The sequence below is a fragment of the Pituophis catenifer genome, unplaced genomic scaffold (genome assembly GCF_029215685.1).
Source record: "Pituophis catenifer annectens isolate HBS135680 unplaced genomic scaffold, rPitCat1.0.hap2 SCAF_1, whole genome shotgun sequence".
Taxonomy (NCBI): domain Eukaryota; kingdom Metazoa; phylum Chordata; class Lepidosauria; order Squamata; family Colubridae; genus Pituophis; species Pituophis catenifer.
Window position 1 is genome coordinate 8,998,347 of NW_027256881.1, and position 24,639 is coordinate 9,022,985.

A 24,639-nucleotide genomic window follows, 5' to 3' on the forward strand; every position below is an offset into this window, starting at 1 on the left:
TTCCCTTTACATCTACATATCTGTACATGTGGTTCCATTCTCCTTTATATATATACTATATATTAATATACTAATTTATAAACATACAAGGCTTTTTTAACTAGCCCACAATCTTTCCGGAGTGAGGAAAAAAATTCAGAGCAAAGTACAGGATTGCAGGATCCTAGGATTCCAATTTTTCCCTATTTTGTATGAGTAAATCAGTATTATTCCAGACCCTATGATTCATTCTTTGGTCAGGGAATTTTCTTTTTTTTTTCTTTTTTTTTTTGTTATGGCTAATTTGTCCAAAGATTGTCCTAACTCAGACGACTTCAGGCGAAAATACCAAGCTCTTTTGACATTTTTATCATCTTGTAAACTTTCAGTGTAACAAATGTTGGCATTCCTAGGATTACATTGGGAGATGTAGCAATTCCATCACCACCTGTGATGCTGCATTTTATATTTATATTTATATTTATATTTATATTTATATTTATATTTATATTTATATTTATATTTATATTATTTATATTTATATTTATATTTATATTTATATTTATATTTATATTTATATTGTGATAACCCGGCATTGCCCGGGTATTTATTTATCCCAATCCTGTATTAGACAGGAAAAGGAATGAATTATATCTATAGTGTCAAATCAAAGTAATTTTATTTACAGGGTTTTAAAAGTATAAGTACAGTGGTGTTTTTTTTTAAGAACCAATCCCCCTTACCAGAGGGAGTCCCCTTGTGGAGTACTGTGAAGCCGTTACCATGGCAACTCCACTGTGCTGTACAGTAGAAGCCATGCCATTTTAAGGCACAACAGGCTGTATCTTAACAGAACTTGAATCCAAAATGCACACTATCACTGTCAAAAGTACTGTGATTTGACGCTATAGATATAATTCATTCCTTTTAATTTCAGCGGCCCAGGTGTTCCAGAGTTATACTGGAACACACACACACACACACACACAAACACCCCCCCCGAAGGGTATTAGGGGGGGTCTTACCTACACAGCATTTTTTTCCACAGAGTAAGTAATCTGTATAGCAAGTTTATAATGGTACTGAAAAAAAGCCACTGATTGCCAGTCCTCTCACTTATGATTGCAGCATCCTCACAGTTATGTGATCAAAAATTGTGTGCTTAGCACCAGATGTATTTATGATGGTTGCAGTGTCTTGGGGTCATGTGGTTTGAGACCTTCCAGCAGGCTTCCAACAAGCAGAATTAATACGGGAAGCCAGATTCTCTAAACAACTGTTTCACTTAACAGCTGCAATGATTCGCTTAACAACCATGGCAAACAAGGTGGTAAAATCGGGCACAATTTCATTAATCACCACCTTGTTTAGCCATTCTGGTCTCAGTGGCGATCATAATTTATATTGAAACTAGGGCATTGACTGAAATACCAGTGATAAATTAAATAAGAACTGAATTATGCCTCTAAGCCAGCTTTGTGTCATAAGCCTATATATATATATATTTCCCCCTTTTTAATGCTTTGTTTTCTTTATATATTGGGTTGGCTCTCTGTTATGCATATAGGAGGCCTAGCACTGGTGGACAACTCTGTCTTTTCCTGCTAGAAAGACAGGAAAAACTGCTGTTTGGAAAGACAGGAAAAATTAGAAAAGAAATAGTATGTGGAAAATCCAGAGAGAATGAAGAGAGACAGAGGGAGGGAGGGAGGGAGGGAAGGAGAGGCAGAGAGAGACAGAGAGAGAGGGAGGGAGAGGAAGGGAGACAGAGGGGGGAAAGGGGGAGAGACAGAGGAGGAAGGGAGGGAGAGACAAAGAGAGACAGAGAGAGACACACACAGAGACACAGAGACACAGAGTCAGAGAGAGGGAGGGGAAGGGAGAGACAGAGAGACAGCGAGAGAGGGAGGGAAGAGGAGGGAGAGAGAGGGAGGGAGGGAGAGAGAGACAGAGACAGAGGGAGAGGGAGAGACAGAGAGAAAGGAAGGGAGAGAGGGAGAGAGAGACAGAGAGACACAGAGAGACAGAGAGAGAGGAGGAAAGAGAGAAAGAGAAAGGGAGAGAGAAGTGATTGAGCAAAAAGACAAAGTGGAAGGAAAGAAGCTATCAAGCATGTCCTGATTTCACTTTTAAAGAAATTGAATCTTTCAAAAGCAATATCAGTTATATTTCCAAAAGAAACAAAGCTGCTTTTTGTTACCTTAAATGGTGTTTGAAATAGAACTCAGAGTGACATTTTCTTGTGTGTGTGTGTGTTTTATTATTATCTTCCAGGAGGACTATATCCCCTATCCCAGCATTGATGAGGTATGTACTTGAAGGGAGGGGGGGGAACCATTAGAAAGATTACTAAAAGGAAGTCACTGAAAAGTTTAAAAAGTCTGACCTGGCGAGCTATTTTCACGCTGAAGTCACCTTTAAGTGGGGATCCAAAAATCTCAAGATAAGAACCTTGCGATTGAAACGCCGCACCTTTTCTACGTGTGCTGCTTTTTTTAATGCGACAAAAGGAAGCAGCTTCGGCCACACATTTGGGGCTACTCTTGCCTTTTTTGAGTCCCCCGCCTTACCCCCTACCCCAGCTTCTGATGCTCTGCCAGAATATGTATAACTTGGTTTTGAATAAATTGGAAGACACTGTTGGAAGGAAAATCCATCTGGTTCAGTTCAGGGGTGAAATCTACTTACCTTCCCTACCGGTTCAGAAGTGCATGTGCCATCGTGCAATTTTGGACCCTCTGTGCATGCAGAAAGCCTTCTACGCATGTACAGAGGGTCAAAAACAGGTTAGTTCCTGGTTAAAACCAGAAACTAATGACGTCCGGGTGGGTGGGCGGAGCCTCACGCTGCCGCCACTACCGGTTCACCGAACCATGCCCTGCTGCCACTACCGGTATTCCCGAACCGGTGCGAACCGGTAGCATTTCACCACTTGTTCAGTTCCAAGCTGGGAGAAAGACACTGGAAACATGGAGGCTGATTGGAAAGATGGTTTATTGAACAGAACCACAAAGACAGTTCTGGGTCAGCTGAAGAAAACGGAGTTGTGAGTGGTGGTGGTGGTGGTGGGGTTTATACCTTCTTTGGGCTTTGTATTTGAGCTTCCTGGTCCTGTGCCAGAACATGTCCTTGAATATTCTATTGACCGTTGTCAGATTCCTATGGGGTCATGCAGGGGTCATAGCTGGCTCTATAGGCAAAAGAGGAAATGCAAATCCTAGGTGCTTGTTTGAGCTAATCTGGTCAACCTCTGTCTTATTGTTTATCTGAGCTCCCAGGTTTCTGTGGCTTTGAAGTTTGGACTGCTCTGAGGGTATGTGTGCAAGGAAGGGGCTTGTGTTCTGAAAGGGTGTTGGACAATTCCTATTGTGGCTAATGGCTTTCGTCCTGTGTTGGATCTTGGGTGAGGGGCTGCTTTCTAATCCTATCATTCTGCTAAAGAGTTTTGAAATATCCTCTCTTGAATGGATTTCTGCCTATAGCATTTCCTTTGCTTATGAATAGAGCTATCTAGATACTTGTCTTCTTCTTTCAATAAGCTCTTTATCTCTTAAGTGCTGGCATCTGCTGTGGGCTATTAAGAAAGACTTGGGGGGCTGCTTTCTGCCTTTAAGAGCATGTTTCTCCATTTCTCCTTTAAGGAAATATAATATTTTGCCTTTTTAATATTTTCCAAAATATTTTATTCTTCTAGGAGGGGTGGGGGCTTCCCACAACACCTTCAACTGAAAAGGCTACAGGGTTAAGAATGCTAAGAATAAACATTAAAGAATGTTAAGAATGCTTTAATGAACTAAGGCAACTATTGCAAATGAAAGCAAATATAAGTGTCCCAGGATAATGTTGCAGGATCCAATCTGGATTGTCACTGGGACCAAAGGTGCAGACTGCAAAGATATTTATTCTGGATATCCCCAACCTGTTGCCAAGCACATTTTTTTTTTTTTTTGCTTGTATGGTACCTCTCTGATTAATGGGACTCACAATGAGAACACATTGAAACATATTTAGAAGGTGAAATGTTAACAAATAGTTGCCGAATAGTTGCAGTGGTGGGATTCAGCCAGTTCGCACCTATTTGGGAGAACCGGTTGTTAACTTTCTAAGCAGTTCGGAGAACGGGTTGTTGGAAGAAATCTTATTTTGTTTCTATTCCACTTTACAGGGCTAATCCTGTAAGGAACTGAAACATTCTGGTGTTGTTTCTAGCCTAAGCTTTATCACCCTGCTTACAGAAACTGCCTCTCTGGTTAACCCTTATTACATTGTAACAGCTAAGGCGAAGCGCCCATCCACGTGAGTGATGTTGAGTTGGCCATGCCCACACAGTCATATGACCACCAAGCCACACCTACCCAGCTGGTCATTAGGGCAGAGAACCGGTTGTTAAATTATTTGAATCCCACCACTACTTAGAATCCAATCTGAGTTGGTCACTGGGACCAAACCAGGGGTGAAATCCATCAGGTTCTGACAGGTTCTGGAGAACTGTTAGCAAAAATTTTGAGTAGTTCAGAGAACCGGCAAATACCAACTCTGGCTGGCCCCAGAGTGGGGTGGGAATGGAGATTTTGCAATATCCTTCCCTCAGGAGTGGGGAGGGAATGGGGATTTTGCAATATCCTTCCCCCAAGAGTGGGGAGGGAATGGGGATTTTGCAGTATCCTTCCCCTGCCATGCCCACCAAGCCACACCACACCCACCAAGCCATGCCCACAGAACCGGTAGTAAAAAAAAATTGGATTTCACCACTGGACCAAACAAAGGTTTATTCTTTCAAGCTTTCATGCTTTGTGCTGGAGACGATCATCAAGAATTTCTCTCTCTCCAGAACGTGTGCACTAGGCTGTTCTACAGATTGTATTTACATGTATTTCTTGGTTGAGTGTAGCTTTTAGTTGTTAATTAGGGAGTTGTTGGCTGGCTATTAAGTCTTTAGTTATTGTTTCCTTGTGCTGCTGCATCATCAGTTCTTAAGTATCTCATAGCCAGGTGGACAGGTACTTAGGAACTGAGGGATGTGACAGCATAAGGAAACAACAATTAAGGAAACAACAATTAATGACTTAATAATAGCCAGCCATCAACACCCTAATTAACAACTAAAAGCTACATACAACCAGGAACCATATAAATATGGTTAGGCAAGAAAAACCAAAAGTACACATATAGACTGGGTGAAACCAGGCTTAATAGCAGGAACTGTGAGAGGGATCTTGGCATCCTAGTGGACAACCAGTTAAATATGAGCCAGCAGTGTGCGGCGGCAGCCAAAAAAGCCAATGCAATCCTAAGAGGGATATAATCAAGATCAAGTAAGGTACGAATACTACTCTCAGAGGTGGGATTCATTTACCTTCCCTACCGGTTCGCAAATGTGAACGCATGCGGCACCTCTGCGCATGTGCACGGCCTTCAAAGACCATACTCTTTGCTCACGCATTACATCCAGGCAGGAGGGTGGAGCCTCCCACAGTCACCCAAACCGGACAGAACCGGCTGAATCCCACCACTGACTATTCTGTAAAGCCTTAGTAAGACGACACCTAGAATACTGCATCCAGTTTTGGTCACCACACTATAAAAAGATGTTGAGACTCTAGAAAAAGTGCAGAGAAGAGCAACCAAGATGATTAGGGGACTGGAGACTAAAACATACAAAGAATGGTTGCTGGAACTGGGCATGGCTAGTCTAGTGAAGAGGAGGACCAGGGGAGACATGATAGCAGTGTTCCAATATTTGAGAGGCTGTCAGAGAGGACGGGGTCAAGCTATTCTCCAAAGCACCTGAAGGTCAGACAAGAAATAATGGATGGAAACTGAACAAGGAGAGATTCAACCTGGAAATAAGGAGAAATTCCTGACAGTTAGAACAATTGATCAGTGGAACAACTTGCCTCCAGAAGTTGTAAATGCTCCAACTCTGGAAGTTTTTAAGAAGAGATTGGATAACCATTTGTCTGAAGTAGTGTAGGGTTTCCTGCCTGGGCGGGGGTTGGACCAGATAACCTACAAGGTCTCTTCCAACTCTGTTAATCTGTTAAAATGCAACCAGTAGAACAGCCCAGTGCACATATTCTGAAGAGAGAGAGAAGTTCCCTGATGATGGGCTCCAGCACCAGTCCAAAATATTGAAAGAAGAAACCTTTGGTCCCAGTGATAGACTCAGATTGGATTTTAAGACAACTATTCTTCAACACCACACCCTCTAAATATATTTCAATGTGTTCTCTTTGTGGCTTCCAATAATCAGAGACGTACAAGCAAAAAATAAATATCTTCGCCGTCTGTACTTACACAAAGAAGTTTTAATTCATCAATCCAGAGACTGGAAACTGATGAACGCTGGAGATTTATATCTAGCCCTACCTTTTCTCCATACTTAACTTCATACTCGGAAGTCTTTTGTTAAATCCTTTGATTCACATTTTGAGAATGTGATTGCAACATAGAATTGGGTTGCATTTGAGTGTTTTCTTTTTGTTTTACCAGGTGGGGTTGGGTCGAGAGTGTAAAACATGTCAGGTAGCATTTTAATGTGACTTCCTTTATAGAATAGGTTGGAGTTGAACATCTGCACCATAACAAGACCTGGAAATGGAGTTGAACCTTTTCTTCTGGGTCCATATTTACACACAAGCCTGAGAATTGAATCTGCCCTGAAATATTTACGGGAGTGTTTCTCAGTCTTGAGAATGTTCAGATAGGTGGACTTCAACTCCCAGAATTCCCCAGCCAACTAAGCTAAACTCTGGGAATTGAAATCCTCACAGCTGAAAGTTGGCACAGTTGAGAAATACTGATTTATGGAATCAACATCTTGTTACATTTACATCTCGTTCAGTGGTCTCATGCTTCAGGCCAAGGCAGCCATGACAAGCTAAGATGTTCTCCCAAAGTGGCAACAGTGGTGAAATCCTGCCAGTTCTGTCCGGATTGCGCAAACTGGTAGCAGCGATGGTGTGTAATTTGGTGAACTGGTAGTGGAGTTAGTGCGAGGCTCTGCCAACCCGCCTGGATGTATTACACCCCATTTTTTACCTTCTGTGCATGCGCAGAGGGTCAAAAATCAGACCTGACGATGGCGGCGCACACACTTCCGAACCGGTAGGGAAGGTAAGTAGATTTCACCCCTGAGTGGCAATTGATAACAATTCCTTTCCCCACTCCAAACAGTTTTTAGAAAAAGGGAGTCCCTACCCCTTAATCATCTTGCCTCAATTTGGGGGCTACTGGATCGAAGACCCCGAGAACCTCAGCACCCCCACTTCATCTGAAAGCAGCATCTGTGACGAAGAGGAGGAGCCGCTCAGCCCCAGCACTTACGGCTACAAATTGGAGTGCAAAGGTGAAGCCAAGGCATATCGGAAACATTTCTTAGGAAAGGTTAGTGGGAAAGGAGGCGTGTGCTCCATTACACACATGGTTACGCGGAACTTAAAAGGGTCGAGCAAACATCTCCAGCATTTGCATGTCAGGGAATGTTTGCATTTACCTATGTTTCCCCGAAAAGATGACTGGATCTTATTTTCTTTTGACCCCCTGAAAAAAACAGCTAGGGCTTCATTTTGGATGGGTCTGATTATTGACTCACCTCGCAGTGGCAGCACCGACAGTCTAGCCCAGAAGGAGCCCGCTGCCGGCCCACTTCTGTGGCTGCTTGCCACTGCTCATGCGCATCGCCCCCAGGCCTCCATTTTGCCATCAGATCCTTCCGGAAAGCTCTCTGCAGCCAAGAAACAAGGTCCAGATTCACGCGCACATCGCCCATCGCCCACCGGCCTCCTTTTCGCCATCGGAGCCTTCCGGAAAGCACTCTGCAGCTGAGATACAGACTCCGGATTGACACGCACGGCACCCCCTAGCTTCCGTTTCGCCTTCAGAAGCCTTCCGGAAAGCCCTCTGCAGCCAATAACAAAGCTCTGGATTGATCCAGAGCTCTTTTATCGGCTACACAGGGCTTTCCGGAGGGCATATGAAGGCAAAATGGAAGCCAGGGAGTGCTGCGTGGATCCAGAGCCCGTTTCTTAGCTGCAGAGAGCTTTCCAGAAGGCTCTGACGGTGAAATGGAGGCCGGGGGCGACGCATGCAAGCGGCGGCAAGTGGCCCCAGGAGAAGTGGGCCTGCAAGGCAAGGCAGGTGTCGGGATGTGCAAGGCCTAGTAAGTAGGGTAGCTCCACCACCCTATCCCCAGCCTAGCTTAATTTTTACCTGTGTACCTTGCCCCACCTTCTGCACCCCGGGGTGGGTGGGGTCTTAATTAGGGCTAATTTTAGGGCTAGGGCTTAATTTTAATGCATGCATTCAAAAACATGATAGGCTGTCTTTTCAGGGTGGGTCATATTTTCGGGGAAACACGGTATCATTTGGGGATGGTTGCAAAGGAATTGCATTTATATTTCTGCAAATATAACGTTTTAGATAGGGGTACACTCAAACAGCAAAGTACAAAACCGGAAGTTGGATCAACCAATCAGGAAAAAGGATATACACATCCATACAATACTCAGTTGGGGTTTGGGTGTGTATGCATCAACCTGTCTGTGACCATTTGCAACCTACACTTATCCTGTCAGGGTCCCAAGTAATAAATCCATAGCAAGCAAAATTCCAAGGCAGGTAGATTCCTCAAAGAATACTTTTATTGAAATTATCATATTGGCACATAACTGGTGAAAACCGACTTTAAAGTCTCCTGTGGTTTTCACCTAATTAAAAGTAAAAGTTTTTCTACTTTCTCAAAACAATCAGTCACATATTCCAATCACAGTGTGGACTGGCAGCCGGGGAGCATCACTCCACCTTCCTTCCTCACCAGGTGTGAGAATGTCCTTGGTTCTCAAAAGCAAATTAGGTTGTTTTGACTACAGATTCCCTTGTATCTCAATTCCCCCCCCCCTCCCTATCCCTCAGCTCCAATGTGGCAACATTGAAGCGGCCAAAAATGGCTTCAGTCAGGTCAGCTTCAAGGTTGACATACCCATCAACCCCTTTGCGATGTAGGTAATCAGTTAATGATTAAAATCTGATTTATGATGGTTACCAAGATTTTTTTAACACAGACAAATACAGGTAGTTCTCAATTTACGACCACAATCGAGCCTAAAATTTCTGTTGCTGAGACATTGGTTAATGACTTTTGCCCCATTCTATGACCTTTCTTGCCATATTCGTTAAGTGAATCACTGCAGTTGTTAAGTTAGTAACACCGTTGTTAAGTGAATTTGGTTTCCCAGATTCTTGTCAGAAGGTTGCAAAAGGTGATCACATGACTCAGGACACTACAATGGCAGGGGTGAAGTGCTCCCGGTTCGGACTGGATCGCCCAATCCGGTAGCGATGGCGGCGGATGGTTTGGAGAACCGGTAGCAAAAATCCCTGCCCCCCCTCCCCCGTGCCCAGCTGAGCCGCGTAATCATCAGAGGCTTTAAAAAAAAATTTTAAAGCATTTTTTCTACAACCTCTTTGGCCGAAAAAATGCTTTTAAAAGTATTCGGCCAAAGAGGTTGTAGAAAAAATGCTTTTAAAAGCCTCTGATGATCCTAGCTGAGTTGCCTGATTATCAGAGGCTTTTAAAAGCATTTTTTTTAACAACCTCTTCAGGTTGTATAAAAAATGGTTTTAAAAGTAAAAAAAAAAAAAAGTTGGCCATGCCCACCCAGTCACATTACCCCCACCACCACCACCAAGCCACACCCACAGAACCGGTAGTAACAAATTTTACATTTCACCACTGTGCAACGGTCATAAATATGAGTCAGTTGCCCAGCGTCTGAATTTTGATCACGTGACCAAAGGGATGCTGCAACGGTCTTAAGTGTGAAAAATGATCATAAGTCACTTTTTTTCAGTGCTGTTGTAACTTTGAACGGTCACTAAATGAACTGATGTAAGTCTACCTGTAGTTCATTCTTGTCCAGAATCTGATTAAATCAGTCTTTAGCTGTTAAAAAATTTATGAAGAAGGTAATGTTAGTATTCATGGTTTTGGCATTTTCTCTGGACTACCTTGAAGGGCTGATATTACTGAATACCTAAAAACAACAACAACCCACCCAGCTTCCAGATTCTGGATAAAACTGTTCTCTTGTTCTAAAAAAGCTTGGTAACCATTATAACTGCAATAGCACTTAGCTCTTAGATGTGCGGTATTTTTCGGAGTATAATATGCACCGGAGTATAAGACGCAGCTTAGTTTTTGGGGAGGAAAATAAAATCTGCCTACCAGGTATCCATCCGGCTAGCGCCTTTCGTCTGGTCAGCTTCAGCACATTAGTTTGCTGTTTTTTATCACCTGCTTGGAGATAAAAAACAGCTTCTAAAGGACAACTGATCTTTGGAGAGAGAAGCAATGAGAAAAGCAGGCAAACCACAGAGATCTCTTCACTCGCTAGCGCCTCGTTAGGGCTGAAAAAAAGCTTCACAGCTGAGAGTCGGAGGGAGCAGGCAAAGCACAATTGCTTCACTGAAAAAAAGCTTAGCACGGAGATCGCTAGCGCCTCATTAGGGCTGAAAAATAGCTTTGAAAAGGCTACATTCAGAGTATAATTCACATTGTTTGCATTGTTCTATTCTTTGTTGTAAGCCGCCCAGAGTCCCTTGGGAGTTGGGCGGCATAGAAATGCAACAAAATAAATAAATAAATAAATAAATAAATAAATAAATAAATAAATAAATAAATAAATAAATAAATAAGACGCACCCAAAATTTCAGCCTCTTTTAGGAGGGAAAAAAGTGCGTCTTATACTCCGAAAAATACGGTATATATCGTTTCATAGTGTTTTACAGCCGTCTCTAAGCAGTTTACAGAGTCAGCGTATTTTCCCCAATAATCTGGGTCCTCATTTTATCGACCTCAGAAAGATGGAGGGCTGAGTCAGCCACGAACCAGTCAGGATCAAACTCCTGGCAGTGGGCAGAGTTACCCTACAATACTGCATTCTAACCACGGCTCTGAAATTTTAATCATCAACAGTTAATTTGTACACAGTTCTGGTCCCTGTACCTTAAGTGTATATTGGAAAGATAGAAAAGATGCAGATAGTGGAGGAATAGACTAGCTCTTCTACAAGAGGCGGCGTGGCGTCTCGGCAGTTAAGATGCTCAGTTTGTTTGACTGGAAAGTCGGCAGCCAAGGTTCAAGACCCGAGGGTCACGAGACGGGAAGAGCTCCCGTCCTCTCCTCAGCTCCTGCCAACCTAGCAATTTGGAAGCATGCAAATGTGAGTAGATAAATAGGTACCACTGTGGTGGAAAGTAACAGTACTCCATGACGTCATGCTGGCCATATGACCACGGAAATGTCTTTGGACAGCGCTGGCTCAGTGGCGTTGAAATGGAGTTGCTGCTCCCAGAGCCAGCAATGGCTGATGGAGTAAAATCCGCAGGGACTCCTTATCCACAAGGAAAGACTTGTGGCATCTGGGATTTTTCCGTTTCAGGCAAGATCTGAAAGAATTATGTAAAACTGCTCAGTCTGGAAACTGCAGCTACTATAGAGAGTTTTCCACCCACTCACTCTCATAGTACCAAAATTGAAGGTCATCCATTAAAAATTATTCAAGGTCATCCATTCAACTTTAATGTGGGAAGCCTCACATTACTACACACCTAGAGAAGACAATAGAGAGATACTTCAGGGTTGAGCTGCAGAGCCCTGGTGCTCTCTGAGCTGGGTTGGTTTTTTGGAAATATTTTATTTCCCAGCTAGGAAACATATTCAATGCATTGTTACTCAAAGTACATAACTAGGAAGAGGGGAGAAATAGAAAGAGCATTAATCAAAGGAAATTTGGGGGAGGGGCAGAGAAACTTGTAGGAGGAGGGAAATGAAATTTCAACCGAGTGTTAAACCAGAGCTGGGCATTTTATGACCTCCGAGCCACATCTGGCCCTTTGGCTGTTCCTATCCAGCCCAAATGAATTGCTTTTATTTTGAAGGAGACTGCTACTTAGTTTTTTCCCCCAATTTATGTATGTGCAGGCTTGCATGCCTACCTACCTTCAGAGCCCTATTGGTTGGGCCCTCCACAACAGTCCCAGTTTCTGATGTGACCCCTTCGGAAAAATTAATTGCCCGCCTCTTTGTTCGACAGTGGCATTCAAGGCCACCAAATGTGGTGATGGCCACCAATGTATCTGGTGTAAAAAAAGAATTTGTTCTGACTTAGGCTTCCCCAAACCACGAAGCAGACTCCTTGTCCTGACAAAAAACCCTTTTTATTAAATTACTGTGAATTCTTCTCATTCACATCCAGCAAAGTCTTTCAAGGGAGGATTTACAGTCACAAACCTTACCTGGCTTGGAGAGCTGCCAGGCCCATATCTTCAAAACTTGGCAAGGAGTCTTGGAGAGTCACGAACCAATTAAGCGAACTAATTGTCTCCTGAAAACTCCCCTCCCCTTTTGCTCCTCTTTATTCCCTATGGGAGGGACCATTCATTGTCCACCTGTGGCCTTACTCCCAAGTCAACCCTTGTTCCTTAGCTGTTCCCTTCCTCTGGCAACTCTGTGCATGCGCACACTGGGAACAGGCTCCAGCTGTTTGTCTTCCTCTCTGATGTCTGACTCAGAAGGCAGCTGATAACTGTCATATGGACCTGGCCCCCTTTCTGCCTCCGACGTAGAGCCCTCATCAGACCCTTCCCCAGATTCCAGGACTGGCCCATGTTCCTCCCCAGCCTCCTCACTGTCCGAATCTGCTGCCAGCTCTGCTGACGGGCCACAACAGAATTGCTACCAGTTTAGAGAAGATGGTTTCTGTCTCATAGGCAGCATGGCTGTTATATACAGTATGTGGGTTATGCTAGACTTTATTTCATCTTTCTTGGGTAGGTCAGTTCCTGTGTGACACAGAATGCTGGGTTAAATATTAAATATTCTCTGTGTTGCCCAGCTTAGTTCTCCTGTTTTCTTTGGGATGGATCTGAGAGGGGTAGATCCTGGATCCACATCTCAGGAGGTCCATACAAGTCAGCGCTATGCAGCTATTAAAAGAAAAATAACAACTCTGGCCCCATTTCTGTCTTGCTGGAAAATCATTGAAAGAGGCCGATGCTCTGAAGAGAACCCAAAATCTTTCTAAATTGAAAGGGAACGGATGAAAATGTATCTAGGTTGGTGTCAGGGAGCAGAGAGAAAAATTCGAGCATATGTGAAGAAGGAAAAGAAAAAAAGAGGAAGGAAAGAAAAAGAAGAGGAAGAAGGGAGATAGGAGAGAGTGAGGAAAGAAGGAAGAATTAAAGCATCTGAAGGCAGGACAAGAAACAAGGGATGAAAACTAATCAAGGAGAGGAGCAACCTAGAACTAAGGAGAAATTTCCTGACAGTGAGAACAATTAATCAGTGGAACAACTTGCCTCCAGAAGTTGTGAATGTTCCAACACTGGAAGTTTTTAAGAAGAGATTGGACAACCATTTGTCTGAAATGGTATAGGGCTTCCTGCCTAAGCAGGGGGTTGGACTAGAAGACCTCCAAGGTCCCTTCCAACTCTGTTATTCTATCTTCTAAATGTTTCTTGTATCCCTAAAGGATTTGCAAAGTGTTCATAAACTATGGATGAGTCACTTGTGATTACTTTTGGGTGTTAAAAATAAGCGGAAGATCAGCAATGAAACCATGAAAGACAGGGAGGGCGACTTAAATCACTAAGTTTAGAGCCTTTGTGGTTTTTTTCCCCCTGATTACTCTTAACACATTTTTTCTATCTTTAGGATCATTTAAATTTTTACTGCACGGCCAGCAGCCTGGGAAATTTGATCCTTTCCATTAAATGTGAAGAAGCAGATGGAATTGAATATCTACGGATTATTCTCAGGTAAAGAAAAGGGGTAAAGGAAAGAACATATACAGAAAACAAAAATGCAGCAGGTGCCCACATGGCTGCCGGCCCACTTCTGCTTGCTTGCGGCTGCAATGGAGCAGGAGGCCAAGTGGTGTGCTGGTGCCACTGATGTGAGGTGAGGTAGGTGTCAGGGCATGGATGGCCTAGCTGCAGAGCCCTGAGGTAAATCGGTGCAGGGCATGTGGGGCAGCTCCACCCCCGCATTGCCTCGTTGCCGTGGCACTGGCGCGTCACTCAACTTCCTTTTCCCTTGCAGCCGTAAGCAAGCAAAGGTGGGCCAGTGGCCATACGGGATCCTGCCCTGTCTTGAACAAGCATAAGAAGTGGGCCAGCAGCCATGTGGACTCCTGTTGCACATGGCTGTTGGTGCTGCCGCTGTGAGGCAGGTGTCAGGGCGGGGATACATGGAAAAGAAGGCAAGTGTTAGGCCTCCCATACATGGGGGAAAAATGACACCCCTCAAAATAAGCCCTAATGATTATTTTGGGGCCCAAAAGAAAATAAGTCCCGGTCTTATTTTTGGGGAAACACGGGGTAGTAGGATGAAAAGAACTTCTCTCATACCTAGAGCAGTGTTTCTCAACCTTAGCACCTTGAAGATATATGTCAACTCGCAAAGCATCCCTGGCCTGCTCTCAAGTTGCCATGGGCAAGGAGGATGGGAAAACGGCGAAGCAGCACAGAAGCAAAAAAAACTCAAAAGCACATTCCAGACATCTCTCTCAAGGCTGTCTCCCAAAGTTACCCACAGCGGCCGGAGGGGAGTGATCTCTACAACCCACGAAATTTCTCCATTGGCGAATGTTACTGATGACACACCCTGGGGGGAGGGGGGGAAACATGGTCAAGTCTAGGCCGTAAATTACATAGGGTCAGAGTTGGCTTCACTTGGAACATGCTGACATGAAGCTCCTAATAAATAACTAGGTTTCTTTTGAAGCTTGGCTCGAGGCTTATGATTTAATTAGGGCATCCGTCGGAACCCTGACAATATGTGGACTTGAATATGTGGACCATGCTGGCTAGCGGATTCTAGGAGTCCACACATCTTCAAGTTGCCAAGGTTGAGAAACACAGAACTAGAGTGAACTTCTCCCTCTCAGTTGGTTGACCCATCCATGCCTTCTTTTCCCTGATGCAAACCCATTGGGGCGAGTTCTCCTTAGCCTTGTCCAATGAGTTGATTTGGATTGACCATGAGATGATCTTGTCCAAATACTGTATATTAAAAGATGACAGGGCATCCTGGTGGACTCTTTTGGCGTGCTGAAGTTTCCATGGAGTCCAAACGTTTTGCTACATAAGAGAGAGATGAAGTGATGATAACAGGATGTCCTGTAGCCGTTTAATGATGGATCTGAGTTCCTTGGGGTTTTAAAAATTAATTTAAAGCGCTTTAAGTCTGCTCTTCGGTAATGAGTTTGCCAATGAACATTGTTTGCTTGACCTACAGCAAAGCCCAAGGAAACCAGTAAGACAACAATCTCTTGAAAAGATATTGGAAAATATCAATTATATATAAAACACTGTTTCTTCTCTCCGTAATGTCTTATCCTCTTATTCCCCCAACAAATTACGGATGTTTCAAAGGAAACGGGGAAACTGGAGATGGTAACCGTAACAACCATGTCCAAACAAACCCTCTTGGAAAGGTTCAAAAACAATCTACGGAGCCTTCCTTTTAATGAAATCTAGAGATATTGCTACATTATCACTGCTTATGTTTAATTCTCTCCGTTTCTATTTTGGCTTTCCATAGGTCCAAAGTAAAAACGTTACATGAAAGAATCCCTTTAGCTGGACTCAGCAAGCTGCCAAACATCCCACAGATTGCAAAGGTAGGTTGCTTGGAGTGATAACCATAAAGATCATAGTTGCGATCTTTAGAGGTCGGGCTTTATCACCAAAACATCAATGATTGCAAGGTTAAAAAAGATCACGATGGAAGCAAGAATTAAACACAGACAAAAACATATAATCTGCAGTGCTTTGACTCCAAAGGTGTCTTTGGGGGCAGACAGTTGAGGAGGATACTGGCGTGGTAAAAATGTGAAAGTAGAAATTAGATCCAGAGTAAAGAAGCAGTTCATATTTGTTAGGACAAGTTATAGCTATAGCACTTAGACTTATATACCACTTTACAGTGCTTTTACAGCCCTCTCTAAGAGGTTTACAGAGTCAGCATATTGCCCCCAACAATTTTGGGTCCTCATTTTACTCACCTCGGGAGGATGGAAGGCTGAGTCAACCTTGGGCCTGGTGAGATTTGAACTGCCAAGTTGCAGGCAGCCAGCAGAAGTAGTCTGCAGTACTGCACTCTAACCACTGCCCCACTGTGGCTCAGTAGCTTAATGACACTGGAGATGATTTCTGCTTCATTGGTTCAAGTCCTAGCACTGCCTGTCGGGGTGACCTCCTGTCACTCGCCTCAGCTTCTGTCCACCTAACAGTTCGAAAGCATGTTCTATATGAGTAGATAAACTAGGTTCCACTTCGGGGGGAGGGGGGGGAACGAGCTGGTGCTCGGTGCAGGCAGTCAGATTCCTGCCCTCTGAACCTTCCTGGTTGCGATGCCCATTGGCGACGCAGCGTCGGGGAGGGAGGGGGGCTTGGATGACACTGCAGGAAGAGCTGCTTGTCTTTCTTTCTGGTGCGAAGCCAGATTGCCCCCTTGTGGTGCACCATGGGTGCGCGAGCGTTTCCTACAACACAGCTGGTACCTTGGCAGCCAAACTACTGTTTTGCAATTGTATTGTGGTCTCCTGGCTAATGTAGTAATGCCTTAGGCTAAGAATAATAATAGGGCAAGTTATTATCATCCAAAAATATTTATGTTGTGGAAAATTTAAAAGAAGAGTGGTTTGTCTCCCAGATCCCCACCTACCCCTTCATTGGTTTAAATCAATGTCATGATGTATTCCGCATTTGTGATACAACAAAGAAAGTTACTTTTCTCGTTTTGTATTATCTTTGACTTTCCCCCCTGTTTGTAAACTGCTGTGTCTTTGAGCTCCTAATTTCTCACTCACCGTTTGCTGCGTTTCTAAACAGGCCTTCTGCGATGACGCCACAGGATTAAAGTTTCAGCCTGTGCTCTATCCCAAGGTGAGCTAAGCAGTGATGGAAAAAAACCTAATTCCGGAAGGAAATTGATGTGCAGAATTAAACTATGCTAGATGACATCCAAGGTCCTTTTCAGCCCTCTGATTCCATGAACTGCATACACGCAGGTTTATCTCTGTAGAACGGAAATTCCCCAATTTGAGAGAGGAAGGCTTCCCCAATTGTAAATATTATGGCAAGGCACGAAAACGGCCAGGAGAGAGATTTTCATCAATTTGCACCCTGTCGGAATTTTCACCTGGGATTAATGATTCATTCCCTAAGCACTTGAAAAGAGAATGCAATTAGATCAGGGTTGGATTGGTTTACCTGCTTAGTCAGACTTCTTCTTAACCTCAGCTCAAGGAAATAAAAAATGAATCTGAACCTAAAAGAGCCTCTGAGGGAAGAGGATGGTTATCAGAAAAGCAGGCTAAAAAATATGATGAGGGGAGTTAGTGAAAATATGGATGGCCTTGTTTCTACTTTTTGCAGGTATGTGACAGAAACTAAGTATCGACATAAACATTTGAATTTATACTAACTTTTGGGGAGATCAGACATCTAAAGATGTCGAGCATTTTTGACTGCTCAGCTCTACTTGATGGGACTTGATCAGAAGTTTCCAGGCCAGGTATTGCAAAAGGAGTGAGTTTGAATAGTGTTGTCACCTAGGCTTACTAAGTCATTACAATACACAATTAGTCCCAAACAAACCTATTTTATTGTAACAGCTGAGAATTACGTTCATTCCCAGCTGAGTCCCAGTTAGTTGCGAAACAAGTCCTTCGGAAGAAGTCCTTTAGGATAATCACCAACCTTTATCTTCTTTGACAGTGTGCCAAAGGCCTTACTTGGCAAAGCCCCATGGAGTTCAGAAACAAACAAGAGATGCTGATTGGAAACAGAGTTAGCAACGTTGCTTTTCTGCAAAAGGCCCAAGTGCCTCTGTTTCTCTTTTAAGCCTTATGGGAGGGGCCAATCATCTCCTGGCCTTACTCTCGAATTGTCCCTTTTGTTTTACCTGCTCTTGTCTTCTGGCAGCTCTGTGCATGTGTGCACTAGGAACAGGCTCCTCCTGTTCCTCTGCTTCTCCGCTGTCTGACTTTGGGGGCTCCGGAGTCCACGCATCACTCCCAGATGGCCCTGGCCCCATCTCTGCCTCCGATGCAGAGCCCTCGTCCGAGCCTTCCCCAGACTCCAGGACTGGCCCATGTTCCTCCCCAGCCTCCTCACTGTCCGACTCCGCTGCCAGCTCCGCAGGTTGCTGGCAGACCACAACAAATAGCTACAGAGAAGGATGGTATGATGCAGTGGTGGGTTGCTACTGGTTCACCCCAGAACCGGTAGCGGTGGTGGCAGGAGGCTCTGCCCGCCCGCCCAGATGCTTCTGCGCATGAGTGCACACGTGCCCACGAGCTAACCAGTAGCGATGGGTTTTGAAACCCACCCCTGGTATGATGATGGATAGAAAGACATAGTTGAGAAAGGAGCAGCTTGAGAAGGAAACCTTTTTTGTGGGATCCTTGCTGCTTTCTGAGCTTTGTAGTTTTCCTACAGACATTTCATTACCAAACTGGGTAACATCATCAGTGCACTAATGAAATGTCTGCAAGAAAACCACCGAGTTCAGAAAGCACCAAGGACCCCATAGTTCAATCCTGAGCTACAAATATTCCCTTCTAATGAAACCACCTTTGGTTTGGAGTGTATCTGAAAAGCCTCATTCCAAACAGAGTAATCTTTGAAATGCATTCCTGGATTTGTTGTCTTTGTTGACTCTCTTTTCTGTACTACACCTGGCACAAGGAGTTTCGGGAAATATAGTTCTCTGAAGTTCCTCAGGCCATTTATAGGAATAGGGGGATCTGGGAATCTGTAGTCCAAATGTTCTTCAACATTTTAAGTGAGGAAGTGAGAGACGGAGCAGAAACTTCAGAAAGTTAGGGAGAGGGTGTTGGGGATTTTACCAGAAACTTACAGTAAAGAAAATGTATATTTGATTATCCATGTAATAACTGCAGTTAGAATTGTATTTGCACAAAATTGGAAAAGTGAAGAGATTCCTACAGAGGAAAATGTGATTAGGAAAATATTAGAATGTGCAGAAATGAATAGGTTAACGCTGGCAATCAAGGAGAAAGAACAAACCGAATATTATAGTATATGGGAGTTATTTTACCGATGGTTAGAGAATAACTATGAAAATTAGAAATAAAAGTAGAGGAGTGAAATATAGAAAAATGTATTAAAAGAGTTAAATAAGTCAAGAAGAGGATTGTCATAGTATTAGATATGATATATTGGTATTATGTTAAGAATAGATCATATAATGAATATGGCTGTCAATCTTAATTGTTATTGCACAAAACATTTGCACCCAGACGACACACTGTTTAATGGAAGATGGATTGTTTGTATTAAAATAAAATAAAAAATTGGAGAAAAAAAGAATACAGGGTGAGGGATTCAGACATTGGCTTCAGTGATTGAAATTTTCACATTTTTAAGTAGGTCTATGCACATAGCTCTGGAATAATAGTTATTCTCCAACAAAATCTTTTTTAAGTTAAATATAAAAAAAAGAGTTCATCTGTGACGGAGATGAATGGTTTCAAAAATTTGATCAATAAAATAATAAATTATTAAAGAATCAGGCCAGCGAACAAATATGGAATTTCTGAACACTTGAAGCATGTTCTCTACCGGTGAAATACAGGTTATCCTTGATTTATGACAGTTGGGACCAGAATTTCCTTTGCTAAGCAAGGCAATTATTAAGGGAGTTACACCCGATTTTACGGCATTTTTTGCCACAGTTGTTAAATGAATCGCTGCGGTTCTTAAGTGAATCATGTGGTTGTTAAGCGAATCTGGCTTCCCCCGTTGACTTTGTTTGTTGGAAGCCATCTGGGAAGGTCATAAATGGGGATCACATGACCCTGGGACGCCACAAGTGTTGTAAATACATTTATTTATTTATTATTTAGTAGTTCAATTTATATGCCGCCTTTCTCCGGAGACTCAGGGCGGCTTACAATGCATTTAAAAAAAAACCATTATAAAAACATTTAAAAATTAAAACATTAAAACATTGAGGACCCAGTTGTGGGGGCAATAAGCTGACTTTGTATAAATATACAAAAGGATGAAGGCTATTGCTGAGCACATTGTAAGCCGCCCTGAGTCTCCGGAGAAGGGCGGCATATAAATCAAATTTAAAAAAAAAAAACCATTCACACCATTCATGGCCGGATCTCACAAGATCGCAACAGCGAGATCAACAGCCCCAGGCCTGCCAGAAGAGCCAGGTCTTCACCGCTTTTCGGAAGGCCAATAGGGTGGGGATGGTCCAGACTTCAGGAGGTAACTGGTTCCAGAGAGCTGGGGCAGCCACAGAGAAGGCCCTCCCCCGCGGGCCCGCCAGCCGACATTGTTTAGCTGACGGGACCCGGAGGAGACCAACTCTGTGGGATCTTACCGGTCGCTGGGAGCTATGTGGCAGAAGGCGGTCTTGAAGATATCCTGGCCCTGAGCCATGTAGGGCTTTAAAGGTAATAACCAACACCTTGAATTGTGACCGGAGACCAATGGGGAGCCAGTGCAGCTCACAGAGAATTGGTGTAATGTGGGTGTATCTAGGTGCACCCACGATAGCTCGCGCGGCTGCATTCTGGACCAACTGTAGTCTCCGAACACTTTTCAAGGGTAGCCCCAAGTAGAGCGCATTGCAATAATCTAACAATGAGGTGACAAGGGCATGAGTGACTGTGAGGAGAGCCTCATTTTGGTTGCCAAGAGCCCACATTTTGATCATGTGGCCATAGAGATGCTTAATGGTCGTAAGTGTGAGGATTGGTTGTAAGTCCCCTTCTTCTGTGCCACTGTACCTTTGAACAGTCACTAAATGAATGATTGTAAGTCGAGGACTACCTATAAACTATGACTTTTGGTTTTGTCTGCAACTTCCCATAAATGAGAGAGGGAGGGTGGGAGGGAGGGAGAGAGAGAGACAGAGAAACAGAGAGAGAGAGAGAGAGAGAGAGAGATTTCCCAAACTCAATTAAGTAATTTCTTTCTTTACAAATTATTCTGTGACTCCCTCCTCCTTCCTTCTCCTATTTCAGGCATCACAATTGATTGTATCTTACGATGAACATGAACTTAACAACACGTTCAAGTTTGGGGTGATTTACCAGAAGTTTAAGCAAGTGAGTGACTATTTTATTGGAGCAATAATATTTCGGTGGGTCTGATGGTGATTTGGCAGTTCAGAGAAGCTTTTCTCAATCACAGCAACTTTTAAATGTGTGGAGTTCAACAATTCTGTGGTTAAAAGAATGATTATTATATACTATAAATGTTTACACACACACACGCACGTATATGTGTGTGTGTGTGAATAATTGCATTTGATAACTATATAGAATTGTAACTATACTGCCAAAAAGATACTTTTTTTCTTTGTTGGGTTTTTTCCCATCTTTTTAAAAGCCACTTTTTATGTGCCTTATATTTATTTGACAATGTGTACGTTTTTTATCTTTATGGTTGTTGTCTGTTTTTTGGTCATTATTTTAAAAAGCAATAAAAGAATAAACAAGAGCCAATAAAAAAGAGCTTGTCCAGCTCCACCTATGCTGTTGCAAAGAAGAATAATCACCCTTCTGAACATATCTCTCTATCTGTCTGTCTCTCTGTCTCTGTCTCTCTCTCTGTCTGTCTCTCTCTCCCTCCCTCCCTCCCTCCCTCTCTCTCTCTGTCTGTCTGTCTGTCTCTGTCTCTCTGTCTCTCCCTCTCTCCCCCCCTCTCTCGGTGTCTGTCTCCCTCTCTCTCTCTCCCTCTCCCTCTCTCTCTGTCTCTGTCTGTCTGTCTCTCTCTCTCTCTCTCTGTCTCTCTGTCTCTCTGTCTCTGCCTCTCCGTCTGTCTCTCTGTCTCTCTCTGTTCTCTGTCTCTGTCTGTCTCTTTGTCTCTGTCTCTGTCTCTGGCTCTCTGGCTGTCTGGCTGTCTCTCTCTCTCTCTCTCTCTCTCTCTCTCAACAGTTAGTGACAACAGTTATTTAGAAAGGAAGTTGATTATCTCTCACCATAATAGGAATAATCTTTTCCAAAATGTAGTTTTGCTTCTGGTATTTTCAAAATAAAGAGGAGTTTTGTGATTTTTGTTTGGAATTGCTTTATCTTTCCAGACACAGGAAGAAGAATTGTTTGGGAACAATGAAGAAAGCCCTGCCTTCAAAAACTTCTTGAACTTGTTGGGAGAAACCATTACACTACAGGATTTCAAGGGGTAAATTAAGCTATTAATCATTCAGATGGCTCCTTCCTCCCTTCCTCCCTCCCTCTTCCCTTCCTTCCTTCCTTCCTTCCTTCCTTCCTTCCTTCCTTCCTTCCTACCCTCCCTTCTCTCTCTCTCTCTCTTTCTTTCTCTCTTCCTCCCTCCCTCCCTCTCTTTCTCCCTCCCTCCCTCTCTTTCTCCCTCTCTTTCTTCTTCCCTCCGTCCTTCCCTCTTTCTCCCTCTCTTTCTCCCTCCCTCCGTCCCTCCCTCTTTCTCCCTCCCTCTCTTTTTCTCTCTCTCCCTCTCTTTCTCCCTCCCTCCCTTCCTCTTCCCTAGTACCAAAGGTCTCCTATCTTGTTCTGGTTCCTTTACAGCTTTCGAGGTGGCCTGGATGTGACTCATGCCCAGACAGGCACAGAATCTGTCTACACGGTGTTCAGGGACCGAGAGATTATGTTCCACGTTTCTACCAAGCTTCCCTTCACAGAGGGGGATACCCAGCAGGTAAGCGAGAGCTGACCTTTCTTTTTCGAGATATAATATCAGGGCAGCACAAGGGATGAAGTGGTGAAGTGAACATTGTGTAACTGGCCGTGGAAGGGGTGTGAATTGCTTTCGGCCGGTGTGATTGAATCACCTCTTCAGGGAAGTTGCCCAGACAGATGGATGTTTGTTTTTGCTTTTATTTTTTTAAAAAACAGAATTTTCTTTAACGGAAGCTTGCCATTTTGGTGGGTTTTTTTTTAAAAAAATATATTTTTCATCCTCATTTTCTAAAACTGTAGGTTTTATGCTCCATTTCTGCATCATTTGTTAAAACAAGTCTTTATGCAAATTTGTGGGCATTTCCATACACAATTCCTTTTGATAATGGCACTTTTTTAAACAACACATTCCCAGATAAAATTATAACCACAAACATTTATACGCATACCTAGAAATGTGCATATTTTTGTGCAGTTAACTTGGGTTGCTGAGGGCTGTTCTTGCTGGCCAGATCTGCACTTCTCCCAAATAAGACAGAGCCTTAACTCTGTTGGAAGAAATGTCCATCTGGGTTCAGTTCCAAGTGGGGAGAAACACACTGGAAACATGGTGGCTGATTGGAAAGATGGTTTTTAATGGTGGACAGAACCACATGGTTTGTGGCAGTGGTGGGTTTCAAAATTGTTTACTACCGGTTCTGTGGGTGTGGCTTGGTGGACGTGGCATGGCTTGGTGGGTGTGGCAGGGGAAGGTTACTGTAATATCTCCATTCCTACCCCACTCCAGGGGAAGGATACTGCAAAATCCCAATTTCTCCCGATCAGCTGGGACTCGGCAAAGAATAGATGGGGGTGGGGCCAGTCAGAATTTTTACTACCAGTTCTCCAAACTACTCAAAATTTCCACTACTGGTTCTCCAGAGCTGGTCAGAACCTGCTGAAACCTACTCCTGGTTTGCGGTCCTGGGCAAAAAGCACATGGGTTGAAAGAAAGAGAGAGAGAGATTTATAACCTCTATTCAGCTTTGAATTTGAGCTTCTATTCTGATTGGTTGTCAGACTCCCATGGGGCCATGCAGAGGTAACTCTGTAGATTGTATTTTGAGTCCCAAGCTTGGTTGAACCTTGCTAGGTGATGAGGTAATGAAGGGGCTTTGGGCAATTCCTATTATGGTTCTGCTTGAAGGAGGCAGATCTTTGTTATGTAGAATGGATTGGCCCAGGCCTTAATGGCCCATTTACAAAGGGGTGTGTGAATTTCTGCCTCCCTTTTAGGGGAAATATTCTGCCCCCCTTTTTTTAAAAAAAATTGATTTATATGCCGCCCTTCTCCGAAGATTCAGGGCGGCTTACAATGCATTAAGCAATAGCCTTCATACTTTTTTATATTTATATAAAGTCAGCTTATTGCCCCCACAATCCAGGTCCTCATTTTACGTACCTTAGAAAGGATGGAAGGCTGAGTCAACCTTGAGCCTGGTGAGATTTGAACTTGCAGTAATTGCAGGCAGCTGATGTTAGTCTGTTAATAACAGTGCTTGAATCTCCTGAGCCTTAACCTCATCAAATGTCTGGATTGGCAGTTTGCCACAGCCTGGAAAGGATGACTAAATTTAAGCTTTACATTTTGCACAAATGCAGTTGCTTGGTCTTTCCTGAACCTGGCGTCAGAAGAATTTGGGGTTCCAACCTGAGCCGGGGCTACGCAAAAATAAATAAAATAAAATAAATAAAAATGACATCCAGACAGCAGTGAGGAAAGAAGAAATATTTATTCCTAAAAAGCAAAACAGTTTGCCTTTAGAGACAGGCTGCAGAGAAATGGGGTACAGCAGCAGATTTTTATAGCGGAGCTTGTGCAGGGTGAAGTGTCTAGGTGTTGATGTTAGGGTGAAACTTGAAGGGTGTGTGTATGTGTGAATGTGTGTAGGTATGTCAGTGGTGGGAGTC

At 43.5% G+C, this 24,639-nt stretch overlaps 1 protein-coding gene across 1 annotated transcript in view; it reads left to right on the forward strand.

The window, feature by feature from the left end:
• RAP1GAP2 (RAP1 GTPase activating protein 2) overlaps positions 1-24,639 on the forward strand; it is a 314,933-nt gene that overhangs the window by 247,115 nt on the left and 43,179 nt on the right. The window contains exons 6-13 of the mRNA XM_070945523.1: positions 2,254-2,286; positions 7,156-7,365; positions 13,695-13,798; positions 15,585-15,663; positions 16,877-16,930; positions 21,055-21,138; positions 22,116-22,216; positions 22,579-22,708. Of these exons, the coding sequence (XP_070801624.1) occupies positions 2,254-2,286; positions 7,156-7,365; positions 13,695-13,798; positions 15,585-15,663; positions 16,877-16,930; positions 21,055-21,138; positions 22,116-22,216; positions 22,579-22,708 (795 nt within the window). The remainder of the gene's footprint in view (positions 1-2,253; positions 2,287-7,155; positions 7,366-13,694; positions 13,799-15,584; positions 15,664-16,876; positions 16,931-21,054; positions 21,139-22,115; positions 22,217-22,578; positions 22,709-24,639) is intronic.